The sequence below is a fragment of the Leucopleurus acutus genome (assembly GCF_964270905.1).
Source record: "Leucopleurus acutus genome assembly, chromosome: Y".
Classification (NCBI taxonomy): Eukaryota; Metazoa; Chordata; class Mammalia; order Artiodactyla; family Delphinidae; genus Leucopleurus; species Leucopleurus acutus.
In genome coordinates, this window is record NC_139164.1 from 5,312,998 (window position 1) to 5,330,417 (window position 17,420).

Genomic DNA, 17,420 nt, shown 5'->3' on the forward strand with positions numbered 1-17,420 from the left:
GTTACTGAAAAGAAGACTAATGAAATTTTAAATGACAGGTTCAAAGATATTAGGAAATTACCCCAACAGGGTAATGGGCACTTATCAAGCTGCCAGTCCCAGTAATTACCGAGCAAACCTATCAGGAACTGGGTCAGAAAGTCTCTTAAGATGTTCCATACACCAGTGCTACAGCGCTTTGAAGGGCTGGTCCCAATAACATGGGCGCCCTGTCGTGAGCGCCCGTTTCTGTTACCACAGCTGCAGGAGGACGCTCTGTAGCCACCACGCAGCGTGGGCTGTGACAGGCGTCAGGTGAGGAGATGGCACAGCACACCTGGAGGACATTGATGCTACAGATGAGGTGCTGTATTACGGGGCCACGTCTCCCAAGTGTTAGAAAGTTGCTGCCCTGCAGACCCATCTTTCCACCATCTTACAGGATTTTTCAAGGCAAGTACCATCCACTCACATGGTCAAAGACAGATGTAGAAGGTACGATATAGTTTTTAAAAGTCTAACATATGAAGGTTTGGTTTTGCTCGGGGAGGAATCGATAAGTAATTTACTGAAATAGCATACAAATAGATTATTCACATAAAATAACAGGTAAGGGGAAAATCTAGTGACTAAACAGACGGAAGAACGGAGAATCCATCCACTTCAAGTCACTTATGAGAAAAACATATTAAGATTTAACTACATGTTTGCTAGAGTAGGAAAAAACACAGACTCCCCAAGAAACATCACTACTCTCCGAGTCCTGGCATGACTCGTAAGAAAACAAGCAGTAGTTGGTGTTTCTGTGCTAAAAGTTGTGTATTTTGGGCAAGAACCATAAAATTGACTTAAAGAATCGTTTCAAACGGTAAAAAGAGAAATGCAAAACAATTAAAGACGTGCAATTAAACTGGTTTGTGTCTCACTGCTTCATAGTAATTAAGAGTTCATGCTTGGGAAAGCACCATAAAAATGAGTTAAGATTTAAGACAGGTGTACATGAGTCAGTGTAAACCTACACATGAGTCCTCAAGTGACAGGACAACTACTCAAAAAATGGAAGACCTGGGGTCGGTATAGCATGATTTAAAAATAATGAAGGAATGATGATTCTGGACTGAATTGTTATTTGCTAGGCTACTTGGTTGACTTGGCTCTTCGTGTCTAGTAGTATCTTATCCATTTAAGTTCTTAGAGTACCTATGTCTGGTACACAGAGTAATGACTGAACACTTGGTGAAGTATGGCCTTGAAGGAATAGGGAGAGAAAGACAGAGAAACCAGAACAGAGGAAGAGCTGGGGAGATAAGGACAGAGAATATTAACGACAGGGAGGCGTCAGAAGAGCCTGACAATGATGTGAGCTGGCGAGCAGGTTTCTGGAGGGCGAGGGCTAAGGAAGACATACCTAATTTCAAACTCTGGGCTTCCGGTTACTCTCTGCTATTCACCTTTCTACCTCCACCCCAGGAACAACTGTACACACCTAGGAAAAGCAGGCCTTTGTTGCTCCACCCCTTGTTAAAGGCCTTTCATGATGCTGACTATTTCTCACATCCTTCCTGGCCCACCTGAGAGGGAGTGGGGTGCAGCCTGAGAACATGCTTCCTTCCATTCTGGAGCTACAGGACACCGGTGTCTCCTGGAAACGCCCGTGCTTCACGCCTGAAGGGTGCTGCCACGTTATCCGTGCAGAGAATGTGTGCACGAACCTCATTTTCAGCATTCCACGGTTTCCCCAGAGAACCCCTTACATTCCCAGCGGGCTTTCAAAGGATGTGGTGGTTCTCTTACAATGATTCCTTATCACCTGAGTGTAACCTTCTTAATGACGCTGCCAAATTCAACCAAAATGCCTCATTTCCTTGCACCAAGTAATGATTTAAAAATTACAGATATTACAAAAACTAATAACAAAACAGAGAGTTATGATAGGCTTTTAAAAAAGGATTAGAGACCTCCATCAAGAGCGGTCTGAAATGTGCTTTGCGTTGTAAAGTTTTAAGCGTTGTATTCAAACCAACTTTCTTTAAGTAGAAACTTGATGGCGTCATCAAAGCCACGACGATATAGTGCTTCCATTATCGTCTCGCTTGGTGGGAAAAGGGCTTGGTGAAGCCTCACCAGGTTTGCCGTGGACAGCTAGGATAGAAAGACACATGGAAGCTGGAGGATATTACGGTACAGGTAAATGGACATCATCTCTGTAACCGAAGCTTTCTTATCATAGATGCTATTAGCAATCTAAAAAAAAATCAGGAGGAAGAAAATTAAATTTAAAAATTCACCCCCACCCATACACTGCATGAGGGTTTCTCAGCCTGGGGACCACTGACGTTTTGGGCCAGATGCTTCTTTGTGGTGGGGCCGTCCTGTGCACTGTAGGATGCTGAGTAGCCTCCCCGGGCTCCACCCACTAGATGCCAGCACACACCCCAGACGTGATGACCAAAACTGGCTCCAGACACTGCCAGTGTCTCCTGCGTACGACATCACCTCCTGTTGAGAGCTATTCGACGAGATTAAGGGAATCCACATTTTTATGTAAGTTATTCTGTTAGGTCCTAAGTTTTTCTCTTACCTACTTAATTCCTGCCATCTTTTAAAACAATTAAGTGATCTAATTTAAAAGTGCACTGAAATCCTGCCCAGTATACTGACCTGAAAAATAAGTGAAGAAATGGAAAATGTTTCACAAATAGACTGTTGATAGTAACAGTCATGTCCATATGCATGACACATGTAGATTATTTAAAATATTTATGCAATTTGTACATAAAACTGAGTTGCCAAAGTTCTGGAAGCATGTGGAAAGTTTTCGGAGATGAGGAGTCTTCAGTTATCACTGAACATCATTACTCACCAGTATGTCCTGCTTGGCTATGGTCACATAGAAATCCAGCTGCCCTTCGTCCTGCGGGGAGATGTCCACTCTCCCGCTGAATGCTGAGACGGTCACTGTCCGGCCTACAGGCAGGAGGGGCAGGCTGTTGGTAAAGCATCCGTCTACCCATTTCTGTGGAAAGCACACCGCTCATCAGCACCTGTCGACAACATCCCTCCCACGTGAAGAAAACGAGCATGCATTTCCCCAAAAGGACTCTTTCCTTCTAACAAGGCATGCCTTGGGAACGCCCTTAACTTACGATTTATCAGGACCCGTCAGATTAGATTTGTTTTGGAAGCAAAGCAAATCTTTGTATGCATATCATTAACCCATATAATAAGAACCCTGAATGGAATCAGGAAGTCTCTCCAATTGTTTAAAAGCTTTAAGTAGATCATTTCACATAAGAAGTACCTAAACTTTTACTGATGACGGTGCTTGCATAAGAAGCCATGTGTAATTAGGCTGGGATTCATTATCTAATCAGAATGCAAAGCCAGGTTTACTCTGACACTGAGCAAACCGTCCCCAAAACAGGAGTTTGTGCTGCTGTGGCTTGTGGGATCTTAGTTCCCCGACTAGGGATGGAACCTGTGCCCCCCTGCAGTGGAAGCGTGGAGTCTTAACCACTGGACTGCCAGGGAAGTCCCAGGAGGTTCTACTTTTATCCTAAGAACTGGAAATCGGCATTTTCTGTAGCAAACTTAAAAATAAATAGAACCGCCAGAAACCCTTCCATTTCCAAAGCGGTTCCTGAGTACGTAACGTCTTCAAGCCTTGAAGAACTGGGGAGGAGAGGTGCTGTGTTAAACAGGAACATTACTCAGAAGAGATTCTGTGCTTTCAGACCCAAGCCTGAAGGAAAGGCATGGACAGAGCAGGTCAGAGAAGCTTCTAGAGGCTTGTGCAGAGTTGTACACTGGGAAAGGACTGAAGAAACACAAAGATAATACTCCTTACATTGTTTCAAGGCAAAAGAGTCTCCATCTTTCCTTGAGCCCACATGTTAACCGAATCAGCTCTAACAATAACTAAATAAGCAAACATGCAACACTGAAGTTCAAATGCTCCCAGCTGTATCTGAATTGGAAATACCCTGCAGGTGATGTGAGAAAAAAAGGGGGGGGGCTGGAAAGTGTGGAGAATGCTGCACAGAAGAATCTTTTGTGGAGAAAGCAAGAAGGTGGGGTGATGAGCAAGAAACCAGTTAGAATAAAGCATCCTGGGGCTTCCCTGGTGGCGCAGTGGTTAAGAATCCACCTGCTAATGCAGGGGACAGGGGTTTGATCCCTAGTCCAGGAAGATCCCACATGCCACGGAGCAACTAAGCCCATGCAACACAACTACTGAGCCCATGTGCCGCAACCACTGAAGCCCACATGCTGCAACTACTGAAGCCCACGAGCCGCAACTACTGAGCCCGCGCACCACAATGAACAGTAGCCCCTGCTCCCCGGAACCAGAGAAAGCCCACGCCCAGCAACGAAGATCCAACATAGCCAAAAATTTTAAAAATAAAAAAATAAAATAAAGCATCCTTAACTCAGTTAAAACTGTTCATTCCTCTTTTCTCACATGTCTTTTTAAAAATCTTTCTTGTTTTGATTTCTAGAGCTGGTTACTAAATGATCAGTACAGCACTGTTTACAAAGGCCTCAGCCAGCCACCAACTCCCCCCAGAGGGAATAAAAGTAAGTAAATAAAAGGTGAAAATGTGTTGAAAATTTCTGTTGAGGGAACTGCATTTTGGTGGAGCAGGAAACATAAATAGATTAGATTAAAATGAGCCTGGCCTAGATAATTTGCTTATTGTCATTATTTTTAAAAGAACAAAACACATATAATTATGTTTATTATAGAGCACACATATTTGTTTGTGTATAATATGTGTATGTGGATATATGCATACATATATACACACGCACACGACTATACAAACACAGTCTAAAAAAGGGAGGTTTGTAGTGAGAAGGCCCCCAGATATCTGGTTCTGTGCCTTATTGACCTGGAGCTTTTTTTTTCTTCCCTGATTGCTTTGGGTGTAGACACCAATTTCTGGAATAGGATAGTACCTAGAGAGAGAAAAAGACACCTTCCAAAATTACCTTTCTTATCCTCAGTAGAACATCTCACCAATGATGTAAAAATTCATATAGGTTTCATCAAGGGAAATTAAAAATACGTACCAAGGGTCATATAACTTAACTGAGAGCTCACCTGATTTATTCAACTTAAGGAAAAGAAGGGCAGTCTAGCTCATTAAATTGCAAAGTGTTCTAATCTATCATAGGGCTAATGACTGAGGTTTCAGGGAAATGAAAATCTTTTTTTCCAAGTTTCGTTTGCTATTGTTAGCTTACTGTGATCGGATAAATGACTAGGGAAAACATACAGCTTATCCAATGACTTGATTCAGTCTTCAGCGTTACTGACTCCTCTGTCACCATAACCCCACCAGCTCACTTCTAAATGCAGAGTGCATCTTACTCCTGGCTCATGCTCTCCTGAGCTGTATCACTCCCAACAACCACACACACACACACTCGGGCACTCAGATTCTAGCAAAACTGCTGGAAACGACGCCAACAGCAGCCAACATTCCTCCATGCAAATATACTGCATGTGGTACAGACGGTTTAAAATTCTGCATTTTACATACTCCTGGCCATGATTCTCTGACTGTTTGCAATACATTCCTCCAGTCAGTCCCCCATTCCCACCTCGTGGACAGCACTCCATAAGCTGGGAATTACTGCCATGAGTCCTAGGATTCCAAAATTTTCCTCATGGGTCTTCCCAGGGTAGCGTTGCCCTGTGTTGGTTAGTTTCAGTACCTAGCACCATCATCCTCAAAGGAAAGGGAATGCCCAAATATGTAAAAAAAAAAAAAAAAAAAAAAATTCCCGGGCAAAATGTGTTTCAAAAATCAAACTTGCAGGCTTCCCTCGTGGCGCAGTGGTTGACAGTCCGCCTCCGATGCAGGGGACGCGGGTTTGTGCCCCGGTCTGGGAAGATCCCACGTGCCGCGGAGTGGCTGGGCCCATGAGCCATGGCCGCTGAGCCTGCGCGTCCGGAGCCTGTGCTCCGCAACGGGAGAGGCCACAACAGTGAGAGGCCCGCGTACCGCAAATAAATAAATAAATCAAACTTGCTTCTGTCCCCGCAGTTGTTGTCACTTGTCCTAATACCCTTGATTCCCATATTCTAAACGTGCTCCATGGTAAGGTCCACTGCCTAAGCCCAGAGACTTGTGAAGACACAACTGCTCAGTAGAGAACAAAATCTCGTGCCCCATGGTGGGGTAGGGGGTCTAGTGTGACTGTCCTCTGAGGGTGACAGCACTGGAAACCAGAGCTAATGCAGTTATTCTAAAGGGTAATGGCACCTGTCACACCCAAGCCCGGCAGGGTATTCATCTGTCAGTACGTGTCAACCTCTGCCTTACACATGACATGTTATGGGTACATGCGAGGCTCACGAATTCCAGCAACTCTTGTTACATAATTAAAGAGGAAACTTTAAAACCTGAGGTGGGCACTTGAGCTGAAAGGGCTTATTTGTTCATCTAGCAAGTCCTTCCACAGCACCCAGTGTGTGCCTGGGTGTGCACTCCACACTGCGACATGCTCACGATAGAACCGCGATGCAGGGCTGAATTTGCTTCAAGTGTATTTTGCTCAAAAAGCAAGTAAAAAAAAATACTTTTGTCAGAAAGACAAATACCATATGATATCGCTTACATGTGGAACCTAAAATGTGACACAAATGAACTTACCTACAAAACAGAAACAGACTCACAGACCTAGAGAACAGACTTGTGGTTGCCAGGGGGAAGGGGGGTTGGGGAGGGAAGAATTGGGAGTTTGGGGTTAGCAGATGCAAACCAGTATATATAGAATGGATAAACAACAAGGTCCTACTGCAGAGCACAGGGAATTATATTCAATATCCTCTGATAAAGAGTAATGGAAAACAATATGAAAAAGAATGTATATATGTGTATAACTGAGTCACTGTGCTGTGCAGCAGAAATTAAAGACAACATTGTACATCAACTATACTTCAATAAAATAAATTTTTAAAGTACTTTTTTTGGAAGACTGAATGAGACATTTATATCTATAATTATTATAAATACCATGGCACAGGGCCTAATGGTTTATTAAACAGCCTCTCATGTATCATTTAATTTGACCTTTACTATGACCCTATTGGGTAGGAGGGTCATCCTAGTAGTATGTTCAGTTTCCTCATTTTACAGAAAAGGAAACTGATGCTGGCAGGGTTACTTGTTCCAGGTCAGGGATTGGGCAACCACCTGCTTCGGGAAATGAAGTTTTATTGGCACCCAGCCATGACATTTCCCACTTCACAGAGCTTTCCCACAAAACAGCAAAGTTGAGGAGTTGTGCTGGTCCAGACAGTATGTCCCACAATGCAGAGAGTAGTTAGTATCTGATACTTTCAGAAAATATTTGCATGAAGTAAGTCAGAAAAAGAAAGATAAATACCATATGATACCGTTCATATGTGGAATCTAAAATCTGACACAAATGAACTTATCTATGAAACAGAAACAGACACCCAGACACAGAGAAGAGACTTGTGGTTGTCAAGGGGGAGCACGGGAGGGAGGGGGTTGGGCTGGGAGTTCGGGGTTAGCAGATGCAAACTATTATGTATAGGATGGATGAACAACAAGGTCCTACTGTACAGCACAGGGAACTATATCCAACCTCCTGGGATAAAACAGAATGGAAAAGAATATGAAAAAAGAATGTCTCTGTGTATAACTGAGTCACTTTGCTGTACAGAAGAGATTGGCACAAGGCTGTAAATTAACTTTACTTCAATTAAAAAAAAAGAAAAGAAAATATTTGCCGGCCCTGCTGGAAAGCACGCTGGCAAAAGGGGTGGAGCTGGTCCATTCACTCCACACTCACTGTTCTTCCTCACACACTGTAAGACACAGTGGAGGCGGGGAAGACCAGAGCTGCTTCTGCAGGGCTGAGGGGAAGCGGACCAGGGGAAGTGAAGGAGGTTTGAAAAAAAAAATTTTAGTTACAAACATACCTTGTTTGCTGTCATGATATAGAGAACAAACAGTCACGCCTACAGAAGGTTCTTGGGCATGACTCAAAACAGAGTGGGGAGAGGAGGGAGAGGAAGGAGGGGGAGAGGGGAGAGGGAGGAAGGGGGAGGGGGAGAGGGAGGAAGGGGGAGGGGAGAGGGAGGAAGGGGGAGGGGAGAGGGAGGAAGGGGGAGGGGAGAGGGAGGAAGGGGGAGGGGAGAGGGAGGAAGGGGGAAGAGGAAGAGGGAGGAAGGAGGGAGGGGGAGAGGGAGGGGTGGGAGGAGAGGAGGAAGGGGGAGAGGGAGGAAGGGGGAGAGGAGGAAAGGAGAAGGGGAAGAGGGAGGAAGGGGGAGGGGTAGAGAGGAAGGGGAGGGGGAAGAGGGAGGAAGGAGGGAGGGGTGAGAGGGAGGAAGGGGGAGGGGTGAGAGGGTGGAAGGGGGAGGGGGAGAGGGAGGAAGGGGGAGGGGAGAGGGAGGAAGGGGGAGGGGAGAGGGAGGAAGGGGGAGGGGAGAGGGAGGAAGGGGGAGGGGGAGAGGGAGGAAGGGGGAAGAGGAAGAGGGAGGAAGGAGGGAGGGGGAGAGGGAGGGGTGGGAGGAGAGGAGGAAGGGGGAGAGGGAAGAAGGGGGAGAGGAGGAAAGGAGAAGGGGAAGAGGGAGAGAGGTAGAGGGAGAGAGGAAGAGGGAAGAGGGGTAGAGAGGAAGGGGAGGGGGAAGAGGGAGGAAGGAGGGAGGGGTGAGAGGGAGGAAGGGGGAGGGGTGAGAGGGAGGAAGGGGGAGAGAGGAAGGGTGAAGGGGGAGGGGGAGAAGGGGAGAGGGAGGAAGGGAGAGGGGTGAGAGGGTGGAAGGGGGAGGGGAGAGGGACAAAGGGGAAGGGGAAGAGGGAGGAAGAGGGGGAGGGGAGAGGGAGGAAGGGGAGGGGTGAGAGGGTGGAAGGGGGAGGGGGAGAGGGCGGAAGGGGGAGGGACAAAGGGGGAGGGGGGATAGGGAAGAAGAGGGGAGGGGGAGAAGGGAGAGGGAGTGTGTTTATGTCAAGTAGATACCCACCCCCCAGGACACAGGTCAGAATCTACCATTTGGGATGAAGAAACACAGGAGGGGAAAAGAGACATAGGAGATTTTTTAATGAAAGGGTGACAGGTGAAAATAAATAAAATTAAACAAATTTAAAACTGGTTGAGAAAACCTGCAGCGCTGACTTGTACTAAGTAATGATTTTTGGTGGATTGCCGACTTAAGTTTTGGATTTCTGAAGGGTGCTCAAAAATGGTGATTCTATATACCCACCTTTCAGAAAACTCCAGCAGTTGAAATTCTACAAGTGCTATTTATTAATAGAAGATGTTCCCTGGAAAACTAACCTATTTTTTCAAAAATCAAATAGACATGCAGAATTTAAAAAGCCGATGAAAAATAAGAGCTTCTATTTCAGCATAGCTGTAAACTGATAACCAGAGTTCCATGAAGCCAAATCTAGCTGGTCGCCCAGCCAGCCACCACCGTGTGCTGTGACAGTGACTGAGATAGGTATCCTTGTGACATGTCTAAATCGTAAAGAAACAGAAGCCAAAGGACTGTAATAATAATTGTATATAAACACATAGTAACAGAGCATTCTACAATTCTTTCCCACAGATATGCCAATAACGAAAAGATGAATAATTCATAACCCATGCAAAAGGCTCGATGACTAGAATACAATGATAAATACTCTCTATACAATACACACACACACACTGTTAAAATAGTACTTGAAATCTAACTCAGAGCAAAAAACAAACCTATAGCTCTTCTTGTGATCTGCATCACAGTTCCAGAGATTAAAATATCAAAACAACAATAAAATAGTCACTTGCCAACACTAATGCTATGTCTTAAAATGAAACAAAAAAAACAAACAAAAAAAACACTGATCAGGGATCTCCCTGGTGGTCCAGTGGGTAAGACTCTGATCTCCCAATGCAGGGTGCCCGGGTTTGATCCCTGGTCGGGGAACTAGATCCCACATGCCGCAACTAAGAGTTCGCATGCTGCAACTAAAAAGATTCCACGTGCTGCAACTAAGACCCGGCAAAGTCTAAATAAATAAATATTAAAAAGCAAAACCAAAAACTGATCAGTTAAGACCTCCTCTTGAAAATCCTTATTCTTGTTCCACATTGATGACCAGAACCTGTGAAAACGTGCTCTGAAAGTAGGCACATTCCCACAGCTTACTCAATCACTGGAAAGAGGCCATGTACACTGAAGGAAAATCCACTGGTAAAAATGATAAGATTGAACTTCAATTTATTTCCATTTATTCAATTGTTAATGAATATCCAGTATAAGTAGGGTGCTAAAAACAGTCTCCTAAGATAAAGCCAGAGAAAGCTACAAAAACTTTTTTAAAAATTAGGAAAACCAGGAACTTCCCTGGTGGCGCAGTGGTTAAGAATCCGCCTGCCAATGCAGGGGACACAGGTTCGAGCCCTGGTCCAGGAAGATCCCACATGCCGCGGAGCAACAAAGCCCGTGCAGCACAACTACTGAGCCAGCCCACCACAACTACTGAAGCCCACGTGCCTAGACCCCGTGCTCCGCAACAAGAAAAGCCACTGCAATGAGAAGCCCGCGCACCACAACGAAGAGTAGCCCCCGCTCTCAGCAAGTAGAGAAAGCCCGCTCGCAGCAACGAAGACCCAACACAGCCAAAAATAAATAAATAAAATTTTAAAATTAATTAATTTTAAAAATTCAAAAAATAAAAAATTAGGAAAACCAAGCCGTTTTCCAAGATGTTGTACCACTTCAAACAACTGGTAGACAGTTTAGGAAGGAATCATGCTGTTATTTGCTGTGACTTAAGTCAATCTTAAATCTTATGAAGGTATGAAACGTCTACGTGATTAATAAAAGTTTTTTCAATAAAAATATCAGGTCCACAAATAAGTATTAGTAAAACCCAGTATGTTCCATAGCTAAGTGACACCGGACGTGGAGATGAGTGGTCAGCGGGTTGAACAGGAGCTGCATGCAGAAGCAGTGCAGGACACCTGTGGTTCTGCCTCAAACCCAAGTGATGTTGAGCTCTCTCTGCCCCCCTGCTGCTGCAACCTCCATCGCTTCAGAAAAACCACCAAGGCCAACCAGCAAATCAAAACCTGACCTCCACAAAAGCATCAAGACCCAGAACAGGAGAAAGCGTGACACAAAGTTTTATGGAATTAGGAAAAGCTCACACCCACAGCAAAACACTGCATTTAAAGCAAAGTTCCCATTTCCCTAAAATGGAGCGATTCTACAGACTAACCTGGTCTAGAAAGCGTATTTAGCTGGGGGAAGGGAGGGGCCTGACAGAGTCCATAGCAAGCACACAAGGGCACTGGCAAGTCGCCACCGTGTGGCTGTAGACAGGAAGCAAGGTCTCTGAGGAGCACACTGTCAATCATCGTGTGCACAGGGGCCCCTTTTCCTGCACTTCATTAAACACCCAAGGTAAACCGAACGCTTTCTGGAGACACTAGGTTCTATTCAACAAGTAATTATGACGTGCCAACTGTGCACAGATGTCAGTCATCAGCAAGGCCGTGTCCCACCTCCCAAGGTCCCTTTTTTCTCACACCTCCAGGTGCTGCATTCCCTGTTTAACTGAGGCTGCCCTTTCATGTTCCCGTCTAAGTATTCAATCACATAGCAGGAAATTCAACTGAGACATCTCACCCTTTAACTATTCCTAGGCTTCCGGTCATACACCTGGAGCAGTGGGGATGGGGCAGGACAGAAATAAAATAAGGGGGATGGTTTTTTAAAGGAATGACCGAAGCAAAGTAAAGCAAGAGGCACAGCACAGATGCAAACATTAGAGATCATCCTGGGAAAGATGCCCCCTTACTAAGCTTGGTGACCTCAGTGAAGTGAATGAATGTTTCTACAACTCAATTTCCTCATCTGTAAAATACGGGGGTAATAATCCCTACAGCACATGGGAGTGGACTCTAATGCATCCAATAGAAAGCAATAAAAACAGGAAGTTTTACTTTTCCTGGCAAAAGAAATACAGAAGGTGGCCTGGTAAGGTCCCCCTCCTCAAGTCACTCAGGGCCCAGGTCTTTCCATCTCATTATTTGTCTCTATCTAGGGTGTGATCTGTGACCTCATGATTCACAACAGCTGCCAGAGGTCTGGTCATCACATCTAAGTTCCAGGCAGCAGGAAGGAAAAAAAGGTACACAACCTCCCTTCCTGTAAGTCCCACAGTAATTCGGCCTACCTCTCACTGCCAGCACGTAAGGGGATGGCCACACCTAGCTGCAAGGGAAGGTGGAGAATGTGGCCTTTTAGCTACACGGTAACAGGCCCAGAAAAAAACTGGGTTTCTGTTACTAAGGAAGAAGAGGACAGTGTATGTTGGAAGAAACTAGGAGCCATTACCACCCATACCTCCTTCATAATACAGTGATTACTATTTAAACACAGGAAATATTCAGCATCGTCTTAGAATATACTAGGCTTCTGGGACTCAGCTCTGTTCTAGCCTTGATTCCATCCCTCCTTCCCCCCCATCTCCTTTCCATCACTTCCTTACTATACCTACATCCCACGTTCTCAGTCACCACCTCTTAATTTATCTATCACAACAGAAATTCTGTTGATTCTTGGATTCTGAATCCCCTTTTCATGATCATATACAATCTCATGAAACACCTGAGCATTTTGCATATTTTTTTCTACCATTTAGCCATTTCTGTCATGATTATATATTATCAAGCAATAGCGTGAAGTAAAATCATTACATTTCAGATCATAAAATTAAAGTTCATAATCATAATGTAAAGTTGATTTTGATAGCATCTGTATTCGAAATTTATACGTAAAAACAAATGTTGATTTTTTTTACGGTTGATTTTTTACTATGAAATTAAATGTTGATTTTATGGCACTTAAATTATGGCTCTAAGAGAAAATGTTACTTAACTTACTTTAAAATCATTATGTAAAGGGGAAACCTCTCCAATTTTCAAATGACAGCAAAGATCATACTCCTTGGTAACTGAGTATCTGCTAGCTCTGAGAGGCAGTATCCAAAATGGAAAAAAAAAAACAAAACCCAAAACAACAACAGCAAAAAAACACCTGGGTTTCCATGAGCTTATGTTTATTTTATGCTGCTTTAAAAAAATTCAATGTATATTATGTTTCTACTTGGTCACAAAGAGGGTTTTAGCCTACAACATGTAAGCCCATCACTGCAAACAACATACTGTATGCAAATAGGTAATAAAGAGAGTCCAAGTTGGACCTGATGGTCCACTCTTAGGCTGTCCATACATGGCCTCATCCAGTTACTCAACCTCATCCTCATCTGCCCGTTTGAGACAACCGGCCCAGGGCAGACTGCTTTGGGCCAAGGATCCTATGACAAGCACAGAAAAGGGCGGGAATAACCAGGAAAACTCAGAGAAAGAAAATCACAAGGCCTGACAAGGTCAGAACACAGACAGACCCCCAATCACATTAGCCAAGAGATTTGCAAAAGTCAATTCCTTGGTTGTAAGATCATGCATTCACTGAGCACAGGCCCTTTGCTGGGCCTTCAAAGTGAAAGAATGAATGACAGCCATTAAACACTTTTCCTGTACACATTTATGAATGAATACGTACATATCATGTATATATAAAACAAATGGCATTAATCATCCATGAATATGTGCCTGAGCTTGAGTAGGTGTTAAAGAGACAGTGTATTTGATGACAAAAAGCACATATCTCTGGTGTGGGTTAAATAGATACTGCATTTGGTTCTGAGATGCGTATCTCCGGTTTATGTATTAAATAGCTACTGTGTTTGATCACACAACTTTTAACTCTGGTGTGTGTTGAACAGGTACTGTGTCTGGTTATCAGTGTGTGTGTGTAAGTGTGCAGGCGATAGGGCACCACAGCACCTGCACTTGATTTTTTTTGTTTTTTCTGCTAAACAGAAACAAAACTATGGGGAAACAAGTCATACAAATGGAGTTGGAGCCACCAGAATAATAGTACAATTGGATCTTTCGAAGGAAACATATGAACACGGGATTTACTGATCATTTGTCAGTTGTAAGCATCTTACCTGCCCTTTGTATTCCACTGGTTTTAGTCCTGCGTAAATGGGCACAAAGCTGCTGGCTAACAGGACCTAGACGGATAAAGAAACAGCTTGTGAAAGGAGGCATTAACACTCCTACGATGTATTTCATGTCCCCTACTATGAAATTAAAATCGCTTAAATGTACAAAAATTTACTATAACAATAAGTTCCATGTATTTCAAGGGCACAGTGGGACACACTTAAATAGAAGATAACATTTATTGATATCAGAAAAGACCTTAAAGAGATATGCACAAATCATTGTTCTCCAACTCCATCCACTTCACCCGAGTAATACTGGCACTTAAATTGTAGACAGCCAAGTCATTACACAATTAAAGTCCAGGTAAGTCTAACTTCCTGAGTGTGTACAGGTTGCAAGTAAGTTATTTACGATGTTCTATCCTACACTGTAAGAATTATTTGAAAGTTTCACGCTATCTTCCAGAGAAACAAACCCCTCTGGTTATTACGGCTCAGGGGATGTTTTCATTTATGTCACCAGGATGTAGCACATTTCATGGGCTAGTTACATGGCCTGGATATGTAATGAGACACTGGCAGGGAGGGGCACCAATTATACTTTATCTTCCATTTAAAAAGTCGAAAAAGATTGCCATTTAAAATATTACCATTTCTTCCCACAGAAGAAGCTGAGCTCTGGGAGCTCTTCTGACATGTGCAAGTTTTATTCCGCAATGCAGTTTTCAAACCGCTAGTGTTCTATTTGGAAAGATACAGTATTAGATATGGAATACTGAAGCTCCAATCCTTCAATTGATAATTGAAGACTCCAGGGCTGTTTGTTGTCAAAGAGTTCACGAGATTTTTTTTTCCAAGTAGATATTATTCAGAACTGGATTATGGTCCCCAAAATGATTTGTACGTCATCCACTTAGAATTCTTTAGAGATCAGAGGGCATTTCCCCCAAAGGAAGAATGGTATAAGTATGATTTGTGAGGTCTGCTCTCAAAACCCAGCAATCCCACTACTGGGCATATACCCAGAGAAAACCATAATTCAAAAAGACACATGCACCCCAGTGTTCATTGCAGCACTAGTTATAAGAGCTAGAACATGGAAGCAACCTAAATGTCCATCAACGGAGGAATGAATAAAGAAGACGTGGTACATATATACAACGGAATATTACTCAGCCATAAAAAGGAACGAAACTGGGTCATTTGTAGAGATGTGGATGGACCTAGAGACTGTCATACCGAGTGAAGTAAGTCAGAAAGAAAAAGACAAATACTGTATATTAACGCATATATGTGGAATCTAGAAAAATGGTATAGGTGATCTTATCTGCAAAACAGAATCAGAGACACAGATGTAGAGAACAAACCTATGGATACCAAGGGGGGAAAAGGGGGGATGGGATGAACTGGGAGATTGGGATTGACATATATACACTATTGATACTATGTATAAAATAGATAACTAATGAGAACGTACTGTATAGCTCAGGGAACTCTACTCAATGTTCTGTGGTGACCTAAATGCGAAGGAAATCCAAAAAAGAGGGGATAGACGTATACGTATAGCTGACTCACTTTGCTGTACACCTGAAACTATCACAACATTGTAAAGCAACGATACGCCAATAAAAGTTTTTAAAAATAGCTGATTTATTCTGAAGTGCAAGTAAATGAGAGACCCAGTCACCAGCATAACGTGATTCCCATAGGACACTCCTCTGTGGGCGGCGGCCTGACACAACTGCATTGCGACGCGGCTGGGGCTTGGCACAGACTTTCTTATGCGGGCGCTCCTTGTGACCAACGATCCCACAGACGGGAAAGGGTCTGCATCTCCTTCACAGCCAGATGCTACTGATACCTGCAGGTACCGCCCCCCTTCTCCATAGTAGGAAGGAAGACCCTCCGTAGGGGGGAAACAGCACCCTCCCATGCTGCTGGTGTACGTGAGCGCCAGGGCATCGGTCCTGGGTGCCAGCGCGGCCTCAGCCACGGGCCCCTGACAGCTCGTCCGAGAAGCATGGCGGGGCTTCAGACTGGAGTAGGAGCAAACTCAATGGTGTCAAAGCACAACAGAGGGACTCTAGCAGGAGACAGGAAGGGATCATGCCAGGTGCTACTGCACGTCTCTGCTGTGCCAGGCTGATGCTGGGTGCCAGAACCAGCTACACAACATCTGGGCCCCGTGTGGAGCGAAAATGCAGGTATTCAGAACTGTAAGGTGTCGAGAGCAAAGCATGAAGCCATGGTATGAAGACACCCTTGCACAAGAATTCTCAGCCTTCTAAGAAGGGTCAATGCAAACGAGCCGCCCACTTAGGCATTCATTTCAAAATCTCAGCTTTCGGTGTGGGGCCCCCATGACGTTACCCACACCCTCTCCACAAAGACGCCAAGCAGGAGTGAGCATCCCCTCCGGTGATTTGCGGAAGATCACATCCATCCGCGGGGCCGACAGGATAGAAACCAAGCCTCTTCAGGCCCAACCTCGTCAGCCCCCTGGGAGCCCGGACCTGAGCAGCTGAGCACTTTTCAGAGCAAGGCTGTTCACAGTTACGGTCACTGCCTTCACGCTAACTAATCTGGCCCTATCATCAGTTGGCTACTCCTTTAAAAAAATAATTACAGACCCTAGGTACGTTCTGCAAGCACAATGCAGCTATTTAATGAAGTTATTCGGCAAAAATGCAACACTTCACCATAGCGATAACAATTTGTGCATAGCACACATATTGCGAAATTACAGTACTTAGACGCCTTTAAACAGCCAAACACACTCTATAACTGTAAGGACTTACTTCACTATAACAGACATGTGGCCTGCAAAAAAAAAAAAGAAAAAAAATCACTACCCTTAGAAACAGAATTATGTGGGTTTTTTACCTCCCGTGTGTCAAGTTATAATGTGAAGTTCACAAGTTAATGCTTAGAACTCTTTTTGAGCTGTTTAGATGAAAAATGCGACCCAATTACTTTGATACAGATAGTAACAGTAAGAATCCTCTGAACTGACATGAAAGGTGCGGTGAACTGGAAAATACCCGTCATCCCCCCCAGAATCAGTGTATTTGTTCTGTCATAGTTTAAACGGGCTAGTGATTTGTATATCAAACTATGGTTAGTGGGAAAATTAGCTTTTGATAGTTAGGAACTAAGCGGCTTGTCTTATTCGATGTCAACTTACTGCCATTTCATTGCAAGCAAACAGGATTTTCTAAGGCGGGAGACAGTCCATGAAATATGTATTATTATGCCTCAACATGCTTCTACTGTCTTACCTCACTGGTGTTCCAGTGAAATTTTTCTCACCAACAAATATCGATACATCTAGGGCAGTGGTTCTCAAGTTGGGGGGGCGGGGGGTCTGAGCCCCCTGGGGACATGTGCCCATGT

At 44.2% G+C, this 17,420-nt stretch overlaps 1 protein-coding gene across 1 annotated transcript in view; it reads right to left on the bottom strand.

Moving 5' to 3' along the window:
* Positions 1-1,979: 1,979 nt before the first annotated feature.
* The window catches only part of PNPLA4 (patatin like domain 4, phospholipase and triacylglycerol lipase), a gene marked incomplete at its 5' end in the record, with an annotated part of 29,016 nt that continues 13,575 nt past the window's right edge, over positions 1,980-17,420 (bottom strand). The window contains 3 exons of the mRNA XM_082865549.1: positions 1,980-2,121; positions 2,843-2,995; positions 14,028-14,093. Coding sequence (XP_082721675.1) covers positions 1,981-2,121; positions 2,843-2,995; positions 14,028-14,093 — 360 coding nt within the window. The 3' untranslated portion in view covers position 1,980. The remainder of the gene's footprint in view (positions 2,122-2,842; positions 2,996-14,027; positions 14,094-17,420) is intronic.